Here is a 15,858-nt window from a genome sequence, read left to right on the forward strand (position 1 = left end):
GAACCTGAAAACCATAAAACGAAAATGCGGACACTTCAAATAGTGGCGTTTAGTTGCAATTTGTGCAGCCTGGAATATTTTGCATTTAATTATTTTTAAATTTTCGTGTCTTTTGAATTTTAGTGATTTATTTTCGCTGTGTCCCACCTAACAAGTATCACACTTAAGTGATGCGATTTTTCGTGTTATGTTTATTTGACATAAGTTTATCTTGTAACACACAGTATTGTGCCAGTTGTTGCAGGAGGGACTCAAGCAAAACCCGGTCTTTGGTGGCGCCTGGTATTACTTCTTATTTCTTGTTTTGAAAAAAAATTGCTGGTTTTGTGTTAATTTTTCTTAATTTTAACTCTGAGATATTACTGTGTTACGTGACATTTTCTCTTCCCCGAATAAATTGCATTTCGGTTATTTGGTGCTCCGAAAAAATTGTTGCATTGGACAGACAATTTGCGTCACAACTGTTATGTCACGTGATATCCGCCACGTGCAGTCTTCCAGAAGTAGAGGAGAAACGCAGTGAGTGGGAGGAGTTACAAACCCTACGTCACTGTTTATTTTCTCCCCTCTACTTCTCGACGCCATTTTCTAAAGTGGTACTGCTATCTGGAATTTTACCCGGTTGTTTAATGTCGTGTTATCAAAATTAGAGGTTTAGTTGTCCCCATCGTGCTGCCCTCAGCAATTTTTCTCAGAGGTGAATTTTCTTTTTATTCAAGTAGTTTTTTGAGATTTCATTGTTTTCTCAGTTGTTAGTGTAAGATTCTCTTGGCCGTAGCGGTATGTGTCTGAGCCACCCCCCCCCACACAATTTCCGATAATATGTAAGTCTTCTCTACCAGTAGATATTCACTGCTCTGTGTTCTCTACTGTGGAAGCGTTGCCTATTCGAGGAGTTTGAGTTCTCCAGTAGTGTGCAGAGCCGGAACTAGGAAATCCCACGCCTGGGGCAAAAGTGTTATAAGTATACCCCCATTATATGCAGGTGGTTAATTTTTCTGTAGCGTAGCTAAGCATTTCGATGCTCTGGGGCAACATGTCTTCCCAGCGCCCCTGATTGTGATAGATAATTCCTTCAGTTTTCGTCCCTGATGCTCGGCCCCCTGGGGAAATTATCCCCTCTGCGCCCCCTTGCAATTATGAATTTACAAACATTACTATTGTAACGGTCTACGATTTGCATATATTTATTAATAAAATAATTTAAATAATACAATGAATATAACAAAACAAAAATATCAAAGAAAAAGAAACTTTCAAATATTCGTTTATATCTACAGAGAATTTAATTCTATATAAACTACGAAGAAAGTACGTGTAACTACAAAGAAGTTAGAAAACTAGATAGTTCTTATATATCTAGTACAGTATAAAATCATAGAAACAAAATATTGTGAAATATATTACTTTTAACATAAAACAAAATATGCAATGAAGGTGTATTATTTTAACCGAATTTTTTTCGTTTTGAAGAACCTTTCACAAGAAGCTACCGTTATAGGCAGGGTAAGAAAAATTCATAGCGCTGTTTCTATATTTGGATAAGATTCTGTTAGACAATACTCATGAACGAATTGGAGAAGTTGTAAAGGGTTTACAGATTTTATATCCTGCAGAATTCATAAAACATGAATATTCAAATATCTTGATATTTCAAACAATGGCGAGTGGGGAATAAACACCCTAAGACTAACAACAGCGGGCTAGGCATGTCAATTATTATTATTATTATTAGCCACATGGTGCAAGGAAGCTCTAGGCTCATGCTGCACCAGCAAAAAAAAAAAAAAAAAAAAAAACTGAATTACCCTGAGAGAGAGAGAGAGAGAACAAGAGTCGGAAGTAGAAGGGAATCATCAAGAAAGAGAAGAATGATGATATCCAGCTCAGGACCCTGGGTGTACCAAGCTCATACTCACCAGATGTGAGCCCCTGGGGTTACTACTTGCAACAATCAGTCAGAAGGGGTATAAGATTGTAAAGTCTTTTTTTTTTTTAATTTTCATAATTTTACTTTTACTAGCATAATACAACCTTTTTTTTTTATTTGATAATTTTGTTACGAACTATAATACAATAGTTTTCCTCCATATGCCATTATATTAAATCCAAACCGTGACCCACTGCAGAAATGTTTTCTCAATCTATGTATAAGTGACACAGTACACTAAACCTAGATTTGCAGGAATGACGTCAGGCACATTCATATACCGTCTAATGCAAGTATGCTCCTTCTTCCTCAAAGTATATAAGTGTACCCATAAACTGGAGTATTACTGGGATTCCATGTTGAGTCCATGATTCTGGACCATCTCTGTAAGGACAAAGCCAGTCTGGCTGGACAGGCCATTTTCTTTTGTTCCCTTGCTAGTGCTCGACAGTACTGTCTATATTTGGTAGCCTACATTCGGATCCATGAGATCTGCAGAGTTCCCTATGCCACTTAATCTGTTTATTTTACAACTTAACTTTGCATTAGCCTCCTAAATTGGAACTAATTTCTAATCACATTTACAAACTGATTGCTGTGACGCAGCCAATGTTGCAACTGCTCCAAATAGTAGTTGATGCAATGAGATTTCTGGCCTTTGGCAGCAAGAGTTTTTCCTTACTATTGTCCCAAGTAAAACAATAAACTTTAAAAGTTTCATATGATATATACAGGCTGTATTATTCTTTTTGCTGTTGGGTATATGGTGGTGCTTATTTTTTGCCTAATGTTGACAGTTTGTCGCTTACGGATTGTTTGAACATTAATCAGATCTAGGAGCAATATTTCAAAATTAAGTTTTCTGAAAATAACATCAATTTCCAGCATTTGAGCATTGAAACCTTGTCATGATCTGTTTATAAAACCACAGTTATCTATTTGGTAATTTGGATGAACCAGCAAATCATACAGAAGTTAAGAACTGCCCCATAATATGTGTGCTTTTATTCATTTAAACATTACAACAGTATCAATAGCTTATCTGAAATCCAATTATATGATATCAAAATAATTTTTTTCCATCCAGTTCCTTTGTAATCACATTGTAGTATCCAATCAAGTTGGTCAGGAAAAATTTCACCTTAACAAACCCATGTTGTGTCTCAACTCTAGCTGCTTTCTTGTCTAGATGAACCTGGATTGCTTTGTTAATGAGTGATTTCATTACTTTCCCCAGAACATAAGTGAAACTAACAGGTTTGTAATTACTCGTGTCACCCTTTGTGAATTGGGGACATATTTATACTTCTCCAGTCCGTGTGGACCTCCCCTCAATCCAATGATGCTCTCATAATTATGGCTAAGGGTGTACTTGGTTCCTTTTCTGCCTGCCTCATAATCGAATGGATCCCATGGACCTCAGGTGCCTTTCTTATGTTAAACTTCAACAATTTCTCCTCCACTTTTGTCTCAGTTATTACAAAGTCATTCAGCTCTCTATTAGACTGGATAAACTTCTAGCTTCCTTCTCTACAGATCTCCTCGTGTGTGAACATAGATGCTGAATACTCATTCAGTTTATCAGCTACCTGAGCAGGATCATCAACAGTTGAACCCTCAATACCCTCATCATTTGGTAAACATCATCAGTTGGCCCCACAGTTTGGAATTTAAAAACTGTCCGAGACCACCATATTCAAAAACCCTTCCCTTTACCCTTGATGGTAGTTTCATTTTTAAGTAAATACCACATTAGAACACTGATTACTGTCTCCTAGTGATTCATTTATTTGCAGATTCTTTTTGCACAATTGCACAAACTTCTGATCAACCCGACATTTGGTTTTGCTGCTGTTTGGTTCAAAAATTAATTCATTGGTATAATCAGATTTGTTGGAAAAATTCATTTTTCTCTTTTTCAGTCATTTGGATAACATTTTCAGCATATTCCATTTTCTGTGAGGAAAATGTTTTCTTTCAGGTGATAGCCATTATGTTGACTTTTAAGGCCTGCTACGTGGCCCGTACATATATTTCAATTATTCTCAGATTGCTTAATTTTTTTTGTAAGTTCTTGGTTTAGCAGATAGTGAAGCAGAGTCAATTTTCTGACAATTCTCTATAAATAAGAGTTGCAGTATATAGTTTGCATAAAAGTTTCATATAGAAGTACTTTTTTATTTATGTAGTCATTGCATCTATAAATTAGCAGAAGTATTCAAATGAAAGATTTAAAGATATTGTTTTAAAAGTGTAAAATAACGTGACTTATCTGTAGATCTTCTTTGTGTGAGCTGTATATCTATAACCATTTCATCTCGTCTCTCCTTTTTATATTTTTCAGATCCCACAAGGACAATAAATCATTTCTACTATCCAGTTTAATATGGAAAAGAGAAGCAAATATAAGGAATAAAGATATATAAACAATTCTTAACTGGCAAGTAAAAAATTATCAGCAGTTTAAGCTCAAATTAACAGACCAAAAATGTCTATGATTGAAAAGAAAAAAGTCCCATCTTGCAAAATGAGTGGGAAGACAATTTCACGCTTGACTCTACTAAAACGACATGTAAGAATTCATACTCAGGAGAAACCCTTCCTTTGTGAAATATGCAGCAAGACATTTTCAAGATATAATACACTTAAGGCACATTTATTAATTCACACCACTCGGGAGAAACTCTTCTGTTGCGAAATGTGTGGCAAGACATTTTCAATATCAGCTAAACTAAAACAACATTTAAAAGGTCATACTGAAGAGAAATTATTCCGTTGTGAAGTGTGTAGCAAAGCATTTGCAAGATTGGGTTATCTGACGGAACATTTAATAGTTCATTCCGAGGAAAAACCTTTTGCTTGTGAAATATGTGGTAAGGTATTTTCACGATCCAGATGTCTGAAAGACCATTTAATGGTTCACACTCAGGAGAAACCTTTCCCTTGTAAAATATGTGGCCAGCCATTTTCCCAATTAAGTAACATGAAACGACATTTATATGTTCACACTCAGGAGAAACCTCATGCTTGTAAAATATGTGGCAAAGCATTTTCTCAATCTAGTTCTCTGAAAAGACATTTATTAATTCACACTTTAGAGAAACTGTTCCCTTGTGAAATTTGTGGCAAGGCATATTCAAGATCAGAATATCTGAAAAAACATTTATTAGTTCACTCTCAGTAGAGATCCTTTACTTCTGCAATATGTTGGTGATTATTTCTGAAAGGAGGTAGTCTTAAAAAGCTAAATATGTAATTTTATTACATACTAATGGAAGACCATTCTCAATTTGAATGTGCAGATTGAAAAAAAAAAACATTCATGATTATTAAAAGTGGTGAGTGAGAAAGATCCATGTACCTTTTAATTGAAACATTGTGTATAAGTGAATAATAATTTCTTCTTCCCCACTTAGAAAATAACCATACATAATGACAAGGAACCAGTGGCAGATCCAGAAAAAAAATGACAGGAGGGGCACCATTTTGTTCCTTGTTTATGCACAAACAAGGCACAAAATAATGCACAGAACAATATAAATATGACACTCAAACATAATGTGACTGGCGGACACAAAGCTAATGTCTGAATTACTTTGAAGTAAACATGACCAAACTGCATGATGTCTCGAACTAGAATGGTGATCACATCAGCGTCACTGTTACCAACTGTATTCAGTTGAAAATAGCTGAGCCACAATGCAAAAATAGATAAAATCCTATGATAACAATGAAAAAAAAATTGGTTTTTGTAGCTAAACCGAATTTAAAGGATTAGTGTGTATTCTCCAAAAAATGGCAAAGGGGCATTCGTGGTAGGGGCCTGGTTCCCTACCCTGAATCCGCTGCTGCAAGGAACTGTAATAATAAAATTTAATATGTAAATTTTGACTAATAAATTACACAATTTAGAAAATAATATATATATATATATATATATATATATATATATATATAAGATTTTTCAGAATCACAAAATATGTGTTATTACACTGTCCTTTCTACAATGGCCCTCAGATCAATTTTACTGGAACTATAATTAAAAAATGAAACAGCAAAATATACACAATAGGAGATTCAAAAAATTAACACTACAGTAACAGTTAATAAAATATGATATTTTTTTTCATAATGACTTTAATAACTTCTCTTTTTAGCTTTAGAAGTAAACAAAGTGAACTCAATAACAATGATATATTTAAAAATCATTTCATGTTCTCAAACTAAGTTTTTTAAATATACATTTTTTGTAGCTTCTCTATCATTCATCTCAATTATTCATCTAAATAATTGAGATGAATGAAGTAATACTTGATTTTTGCTTGAATTAACATACTGTATATTATTTTAGAAAAAGGAAAAGCTTGAACCCTACAACAACACAAAAAATTACTGAGCACTAGAAAAGAATGCTACCAAATATAGAGAATAATGCCCGTTTGTAACAATGTTTTGAGAATGTTAATATTTATTCCTTTAATTAGTCACAAGTGAATTTGATACAGCCACACACAAAATTACAGCTCGCCAGAAATTACAATACCAAATAGATGTTTATTTCAAAAATGAGTGAATTTCTCTGGGTCTGTGTGTAATATATATATATATATATATATAGTAGGAGAAATATGCAAAATCTACTGAAATATGCAAGAATATTTGGGACAATGTTCCCTGATTTTGAAATCTGCTGGTAGAGGAAAATGCACGGGGAAGTGACTTAATGAGAGCCATAAGCAGAGATACAAGTAATTGTATTGTTCCTCTTGGTATGTGTAGTAGCCTTGGTTTTGATTATAAGGTCTTCTGAGAGTCCACATTAAAATAGAATTATATGGGCTGTCTTACGGTTATTACTAACAGCATAAACAAGCACACAATACATCTTTATACAAAAAAGCTGGGGCACAGTAAATAATTAAGATAAAGAATCTTCTAGTAAAGGAGTCAGCAGTGATCATAGTATATTATTGTGAGATTTATTCAAATAAATAACTTGTAAACGGTATTGTTTTTGCAAAGGTGATTATAACTGGCTCGACCAATTTTTAAATTCTTTTCAGTGAGACCAAAGTGATACAATTACCAAATTGCAAATGTTAAATAATGGTAAGTTCCAGGAAAGCAATCAGATACGCTATTTACCTTTTTAGACTAAGAGACTAATGACAAGGAAGAAGGTTTGCTTCATATGCCTACAAATTGTCAGGGGACACAATCATTCTGTGATTGATTTCTGAAACAAATTGCTTTCTGTTGCTGTAGGAGTTGATAACTTAAGCTAGACAAATTATTGGAAGAAATGGATAGGTGAAATGGGATTTGTTTTTTTTTTTTTTTGCTGGTGCCATTTAAGCTTGCTTTCTTGCATCATTTGCCACTACTAATAGTAATAGTAACTATTACTTTGTCTGTAATGAAGTCATCCAAAAAAAAAAAAAAAAAAAATTGCCCTTTCTTTCCAATAATTTGTCCAAACCTTCAGCTTATTGAAATTGGCCACTTCCAACCACTTTTTTTTTTTTTTTGGTAGTTGTTGCCGCATCAGCTTCTGTGGCCATAATGCACCTCCCAAGCTTTTTGCAGTACTTTGATCCAAGCTTGAGGCGGGATTCGAACCCGCGACCTTTGGGTTGCCAGGCAGGCACTTTACCCACCTGGCTAGCCCGGTCAGCTCCAACAACTCTAGCAAAAGTTCGGCGTATTGAATAATCTGGCCGAATTTAAATTCCTTCACATCTGTTGTGCAGATATCCTTTTCCCAATTTAAATATATTCTTCCTCATATGTTTATAGCCAGGATAGAGTAAAGATGTCATTAGTATACTTACCCCTTTTAAAGCCCCATACACTACAATTAGGTCACTACATGAATACACACTTTTCAGAGACTGCAATTTGCAGAACCCAGCCTTTGTAAGAAAAGTTTTTTGTGCACAAAACTAATCTTGTTGCTCTGCTCTGCACCCTTTCCAAGAAATAAACATTCTTCTTAAATGTAGTATTCCTATTGCTTTATACATTAGGACAATCACCTCTCTTTCACTGCTGGTAAAATTCCTCTATATTTTACCAGCAGTGAAAGAGAGGTGAAAATTCCTGTATATATTTGACAGAATTCCGTGGGCAGCCTGTTGGCACTACTGAAAGAATCATCTTAGACTGTACAATTATGCGTAATTATATTTTCCTCTTAAGTATTTTTAGTGAGTCTGGTGCCAGATAATGTGTTATTCTGGGATTAATACAGTAGACTCTCTATTTTCCAGGATAGATGGTAAAAAAAAATTCAATGATATTCGATTTCCCGGTTAATCAAAAAAACAGCAAATCACCGACTTACTTAAGAGATACTTTCCAGGACTTCTTATGTAACTCAGGAATAACTAATAAAATATTGCTACTATATCCCTGATATGCCAAAATTACAATAAACCACATAATATTCTCAGAAGAATGAAGAAAAATAGTTAAAGTTTTTAATTGAACCAATTAAAAATATATCTGGAGACAGTGGTGAAGTAGCCAGAGTCTCACAGAAGAAAAGAAAACATAAAAGGAAGAAAAAACGCACATTAGTACTGTAAAAACTGATATGTGTTTCATAGCTTTGGTTGTTTTAGTTGACTTCATTGGTACCGATCCCTTCACTGCTTCTCGTATTCAGTCTTTCTCCATGTTCACTGTTGGCACTGACATCTCTGAATTCCCCGCGACACTTGTTAATATTTAGCAATTTTCATACATCCTTATTATTTTAATTTTCTGATCCAACTCGATTGCTTTCCTTTTCTTGTTAGATTTACTAGTAGTGCTGTCACTTATTTTCTTGGTCGGCACCATGAACAGTCAAAATTAAATTTTCTGAAAAGAACTTCACAGGGTTAAGGCGAAAACTCACTGTTATCACCCCATGCGAACTCACATTTTACTAAAGCATATTTCTGATGGTCACCACCATCCAAAGGCTATCCAGGAATGGATACCTCCTGGAGGAAGAAGAAGAGGACATGGATGGAGTACGCGAGTGCATGACAGCCAGAGGCTTAACTGACCAAGACACCTTGAACCGCGGGAAAAAATTCCTACCAAAAAATAACTTGTAGGCTGAAGAAATCCATTATAAATGGAAACACTCCTCTTGAAGAAGAAGAGTACCATAAAATAATAAAAACAATTTGCACTTTTCGGGTTTTGGGCTTTTTTGTTACTGCAATTCATTATAAACGGGAAGTAAACTCGTTTTATTGCATTTGCGATAATACCGATAGCTGGAATTCTGTGGATTTTTAAGATACAGTATTATAGTAAAATGTGTGTTCCCCCCCCCCCCCCCCTTCACTGAAATCTTTAGTCATCTAAAAAATATATAAATAACGTAACGTTACGTAAGTCGGGGGTTTACTGTATCGAAAAATGTTCAGCAACCTACATAAAAAGTATGGCGATAGATAAAAAAACACCATTTACTACTCGCTTGTCGGATACGATGCTTCTCTTTATTTTTTACGATGTCGATTTTAAATCGAATAGCTTTCTTTATTTTTTACAATGCTGAGTATGGTTTGGTGACCAACATTATAATGGTTCATTAGAAATGCACCGTTTTCAAACTTTTGAATAATTTCGAGTTTTTGTTTAATTAAAAGCACAACTGTTGTGTTTGCCCATCATTTTCGCGATTTCTAAAAAAAAAAAAAAATAATAATAATAATTCCGATATCCCTGACATAAATAACGCACATTAGTACTGTAAAAACTGATATCAAAATTTGCCTTTTGTTGTGCTGATTGAACACAATCAACGCGACGCACTAACTTTTTTTTTCTTTTTTTTTTTTGAGCTGCGGGGGTTGCAAGATAATAGGTACACTAATCTCTCAATGACTATTTATAATGTCGCTTATTTACGACTTGCAAAACATCTGTCTATACCTGTTCTAGTTATTACTTGAATTTTATGATTTCATTTTTAATTTGGAGTCTTAAACCGTCCCGGTAAACCGAGAGTCTGCTGTATAATGAAACAACAAACAAAGGGATCACATCTGGTGAGTACGGGCTTGGCATACCCAGGTCCTGAGCTGGATATCATCATTCTTCTCTTTATTGGTGATTCCCTTTTTTTTTTTTCTGCCTGGTGCAGCATAAGCCTCAGGCTTCCTTGCATCAGTTTTTTTTTTTTTTTTTTTTTTGTCCTCGCCTTTTTCCCATTATACATATGAGGTCTGCGTGAAACTGGTAAAGTTAGAAAAATTCTTAATGCAACTGCTACATTTGGACAAATGCCTATAAAATCGTTTTTAGAAATATATTGTAACACTTCAAATGGAGTAATATCGTGTTGTCAATATTTGCAATTACTTAATAAATCGTCATTTGACCATTTTTTAATTCAGAAATATAAAACATTTTAAATATTTCTACATGTTCTTTCATATTTTTAAACCTTTCAGTTAATGAGAAAATTGTTGCGTCTATAATTTGAAAGAAAAAAATTAATTTTGAAATTTTGTTGTGGATCCAGAATTGCTTCATCTCTACTTCGATTATGAAATCGAAATGACGTTTTTTCAACTTTTCCTTAGTGCTTACTTCTGGCGCATTATAGCCTTAGTTGCTAATGCACCAATAAAATTCAAACCAATCCAATCCAAGCTTACTTCTGGAAAGGAAGCTTCAAATGCCAGTGATAGCAGTCATATTATAAGCCGAATCAAGAGTTTGTTGGACTGATTCTTCTGTTCTGTTTTCAACATATTTTGTAGACATTCAAGAGCTACATATATATCAGAATCCTTTCCCCCCCCACTATTTGGAGCATTTTACTTACCGGTTTAATTTTATTTAAAATATCATGCCAAATTATAACTGAATAAAGAAGCTTATAAGATGTTATATTTAAGGCTATTGATTTAGCATGATTCCTTGTATCCATATCTTTATTTTCATCTTCAGTGATTATAGCAAAATACTAGAAATGACTAGCTTCTCTAGTAATTTCTAGCATTTTATCTGTAATATTTTGTGAAATTATTTCAATAATTTCATTTTGTATTTGATCACCCAAACAATGCACTATATTTTTCGATTCTGATTTCTGAATACGGCGAATGTGTTCTGCCATAACTGAATCAAATTTAGCAATTGTTTCAGAAAGTTTTAAAAAGTTACTGTTACCATTTTCATAAAAAATCTTTTGAAAATCCCCTGAACATTATATACTGCCTTTTTAAAAATAGTATCATATACATTAATCTGCCTCAACTCCAGAACATGGGCATTGAGCCTGCTCAAACCATTCAACGCCTTATACACCTCAATCAAATCACATCGCAGGTGCCTAGTCTCTAGATGCTGCAACTTGAGCTTGCTTAATGCCTATGGGATTCTTCCTCTTGCTCAGAATAATCACCTGAGAGGGCATAAATTCAAATTGAGGTAAGACTGACGTAGGATAGATGTGCGGAAATTTGCCTTTAGCCAGCGGGTAGTTGGTTGGTGGAACAGACTTCCATCCCTTGTTGTGGAAGTTGATAGCCTAAATAAATTTAGGGCTCAACTGGGAAGGTATTTCGAACGAACGGAGGGGTGAAGTGGAAGTTTTTTTTTTTTTTTTTTTTTGGCTGATGCTGCATAAGCTTGCTTTCTTGCATCATATTCCTCTACTAATGCTAATGCCAACTTACAGATTTAAGCCTTTCTTCGTAAGCGCACCCTCCCTTTGTTCCTTTCACCATTCTTGTTTTCCATTCTCTCGTTCTAGCAACTCTACATCCTTCCTAATATGAGGCCTCCAGACCTGTACGCAGTACTCAAGGTGTAGCCTGACCATTGCCTTAAGTAAAGGGATAATGACTTCCTTGTCTCTGCTAGAAAAATTAGCAAAACTCGATTACCTGCTCAGACAGCCCTTCCGCACTGCACTGAGAACTTCATATCTGCTGCACAATTAACCCCAGGTCTCTATCACTCTCCCCATCCCCGAGAGTAGTACCACACAGTTAGTATGTGTCTCTTGGGTTACTGGTACCCATATGTAGTACTTTGCATTTGTCAATGTTAAACTTCAGTTGCCACTTCTCAGACCATCTACCTAACTTTTCTAGATCCTGTTGCAGTAGCATGCTGTCTTTACTGCGCTGACAACTTTTGTATCATCTACAAACTTGGACAATAAGCCTGGTGTACCTTCATCGATATCACTGATAAATAGATAAAACAACAATGGGCCCAGCACCGAACCCTGGGGAACTCCACTAATAACATTAGTCCAGGTAGAGCAGTGTCAATTTATTAACCCTCTCTGCTGTCTCCCACTCAACCATCCCTTTATTTTCCCTGGAACAGAAGTTAAACTAACAGGTCTATAATTATTTGTGTCACTCTTTACACCCCCTTTGTCAACTGGGGATACATTTGCACATCTCCAGTCGATGGGAACTTACCCTGACTCTAAGGATTCTCTCATAATTATGGCTAAGGATTTGCTTACTTCCCTAGCTGCCTTCTTCAATATAACTGGATAAAATGTATGAGTTGTTAGTATCGGATTCTCTTTATATCACCAGCCCCCAGAACAAAAAAAAAGGAAACACTGTTAACGTGCATGAGCAATTCTCATAGTTAATGCACGTGAAATAATCTAGTAATGTAGGAAGAGAAGAATCAGTGGTAGTGGTTCTTTGAAATGAAGGGAATAACTTTGATATCATATATTTGGATCTTAGAAAATCTTTTGATACTCTTGCACATGGAAGACTACTGCAGAAAGTGGAGCAGTGTGGCATTGGAGGCAAATTGCTGCTAGGAATAAAGGGATGGTTGAGTGGGAGAAGACAGAGAGTTGTAATCAATTGACACTGCTCTTCATGGACTAATGTTATTAGTGGAGTCCCTCAGGGTTCCGTTGGGTCTATTGTTGTTTTCTGTATTTATTAATGATATTGATGATGGTATATCTAAGTTTACATACTTAATATCTAAGTTTACAGACAATACGAAGGTTGGCAGGGTTGTTAATGACAGTACGCTGCTGCAACAGGATCTAGAAAAGTTGAGTAGATGGGCTGACGGGTGGCAAATGAAGTTTAACATTGACAAATGTAAAGTACTACATATGGGAAGCAGTAACTGCAGAATAACCTATCAGCTGTGTCATAGTACACTGATAGTGGTAGAGAATGAAAAGGACTTGGGGATAATTGTTCAGGCAGATATGAAGTTTTCTGAGCAGTGCAGACAGTCTGCAAGACTGTCTGTGTTGCTCAGAAAACTTCATATCTGCCTGCACAATCAAGACACCTCTGAACAGTGCAGACAGTCTGTAAGACGGTCTGCACTGCTCAGAGGTGTCTTGTCAATGATATACATAAATTTGTTTAGCAGGGATAAGGAGGTGATTGTCCCCTTGTATAAGGCATGAACAGGCCACACCTTGAGTACTGCGTACAGGTCTGGAGGCCTCATTTTAGGAAGGATATAGAGCTACTGGAGCGAGTGCAGAGAAGGGCAACAAGATTAGTGAAAGGAACAAAGGGTTGCTCTTACGAAGGAAGACTTAAGTTTTGCAAATCACAATGAGACTAGGCACCTGCGATTTGTTCTGATTCAGGTGTATAAAGCCTTGAATGGTTTGTGTATGCTCAGTGCTGATAGGATTCTTCCTCTTAATAATCAGAATAATCGCCTGAGAGATCAGAAATTCAAATTGAGGAAAGACAGTTGTAGGATAGATGTGCGGAAGTTTGCCTTTAGCCGGCGCGTGGTTGATTGCTGGAACAAACTGTCATCTGTCGTTGTAGAAGTTGATAGCTTAAATAGATTGAAGGCAGAACTAGTCAAACATTTGGAGCGAGCAGATTGGTGAAATTCGATTTTTATTTTTTTTTGGGGTAATGCTATATAAGCTTGCTTTCTTGCATCATGTGCCTTCACTAATGCTACTGTGTGGTAATTTTTGTTAATTTAAAAATAATTGCCGATTTGTCATTTCTTTTTCTTCATTTCAGCTCCGACATATTGTGATGTAACGTGACAACCCCCAGTAACATGCAGGCGAGTAGACGGGAATAGCAGCAAGTTGGATTTGCCTTCACGTCCGATCACTGTTTTCTTCCTCTCTTTCTTGCTGAGGTACGGGTTTGTAGCCATGCTCTGGAGAATTAACCCTCCGAAATATAAATATGAAACACAGACATTGCCGGTACCAAGGTATTTCAGTGCACTGGATAGAAAGATTTTTTGGCGCCCTTTACTTAAGATATATATTTTTATGTCTCAAATGTTCTTCTGGTTTTGGCGCCCCAGGAAAGAGCTGTGCTAGCCTGTACCTTAATCTGGCACTGAACACAATTCCAGATAATAAGAATATTAATGTAAGTCTGCCATTTCATGTACTGTATTTATTTCAAATGAATTATTTGCCTGCGTGTTGAATACCGGTAAACGTTAACCAATCAGATGACCCGCGCAACTTCTGGGTAATTGGAACAGGCGGTTGGATGGGTTTTACGAGTACCACTAAGTTACAGAATGATAATTCCTTTAACTCTCAATTCGTGCTTAGTAGCAGCACTAATTGTCACAATTGCCTGAAGACTAGACGTGTGAACTATTAATGCGTTAATAGTTCACACCTCTAGTTGCCAATTAAGTCTCGTAATCCGTTCGTTATATGCAAATTTTCTTTTCCACGGAAACTATTGTAAATGTAAATACCAAGGATAATTTAAAAAAATATCGCTAAATAGAAAATTTCCTTTTGAAGAAGTTCGTTAAACAGAGGTCCGATTTATATATGTCAAAAAAAAAATTTTGGCACCCTACTGAACTGGCGCCCGTAGGCGACGCTTACCTCGCCTATCCACTTGCCGCGGTCCTCGAGATAATAGATGAAAACAAAAGGCCCGAAAGGAGCCCTCCTTGTGGGACTTCTGCAGTGACGGATCTTGTAAGGGTGCGATCTCCTGTATGAAGCTTTATAATTCTGTCATGCAGAAGAGAGGAGAGAAAGCATAGTACGTTCCGTGTGATCTGGAAGTGGCGTTCCTGGAGAGTGAGAAGTTAGTTTACTTGGACGGCATCAAATGCAGCCTCAATGTCTAAGTAAGAAATAGCTAGTTCTTGCCTTTTCTCAAATGCTGGCAAGTTGGACTCGTGGTCACCAGCAGATTGGTGATCATTGATCTGTTTGGAAGGGAGTAGTGAATTCGGGCTGGATTACTGGGCAAGATCTGCTTAGTGAGGATGGGTAGTAAGGCCTTCTCCAGGAGCTTCAGCAGGCTGGAGAAGTTGGAGATGGGTCGGTAGTGTTTGGATTGCGATGGCCACTGAACTTTAACGTTTCATGAGATCGTTTTTCCACTGCCGTGGGAAAATTAAGTAAGTTCTGCAAATTGCAGTGGCTAGAGACTAGGCACCTGCCAGGTGATCCGATTAAGGTGTGGGTTGAGCACGCTGAATTCTGATGGGACTCTTCCGCTTGCTCAGATTATGAACCTGAGGGGGCATAAATTCAAATTGAGGAAAGACAGTTGTAGAATAGATGTGCGGGAATTTGCATTTAGCCAGTGGTTGGTTAATTGCTGGAACAAACTTCCATCTGTCGTTGTGGAAGTTGATAGCTTAAATAAATTCAAGAAGGAACTGGACAAACTTTTAGAGGGAACGGTTGTGTGGATTTTTTTTTTTTTTTTTGCCTGATGCTACCTACGCTTTCTTGTGTCACATGCCTCTGTTACTACTACCTTAAATGTTCCTTCGGAAATCGGTGCAATCGCACTCCAGATTTCTTACTTAAGAAACACTTCTTGTTCATGATGTCACAAACAATTGCACAATAATAATAATAATAATAATAATAATGCACAATTAGTTATATTAATAGTAACCAAAAATGTAATTAAAAATGAACTTGCTACGCTCAA

At 36.1% G+C, this 15,858-nt stretch overlaps 1 protein-coding gene across 2 annotated transcripts; it reads left to right on the top strand.

Moving 5' to 3' along the window:
• The first annotated feature begins 224 nt into the window (after positions 1-224).
• Positions 225-5,771, top strand: LOC150075514 (uncharacterized). Of its 2 annotated transcripts, none has more exons than XM_090388285.1 (2): positions 225-282; positions 4,275-5,771. In XM_090388285.1, exon 2 carries the CDS (start codon positions 4,419-4,421, stop codon positions 5,112-5,114), a length of 696 nt encoding a protein of 231 aa, XP_090244411.1. In that variant the 5' UTR covers positions 225-282; positions 4,275-4,418; the 3' UTR covers positions 5,115-5,771. The 2 variants fall into 2 exon arrangements, with proteins under 2 accessions (XP_090244411.1, XP_090244410.1); XM_090388284.1 differs by lacking the exon at positions 225-282 and adding an exon at positions 573-697.
• Positions 5,772-15,858: the final 10,087 nt, after the last annotated feature.

This window comes from Mastigoproctus giganteus, chromosome 14, assembly GCF_048544385.1.
Source record: "Mastigoproctus giganteus isolate SK-2022 chromosome 14, ASM4854438v1, whole genome shotgun sequence".
Lineage (NCBI taxonomy): Eukaryota > Metazoa > Arthropoda > Arachnida > Uropygi > Thelyphonidae > Mastigoproctus > Mastigoproctus giganteus.

Excerpts from the sequence above, each read along its gene's own strand:
- LOC150075514 (XM_090388285.1), top strand. The coding sequence starts at position 4,419 with ATGTCTATGATTGAAAAGAAAAAAGTCCCATCTTGCAAAATGAGTGGG.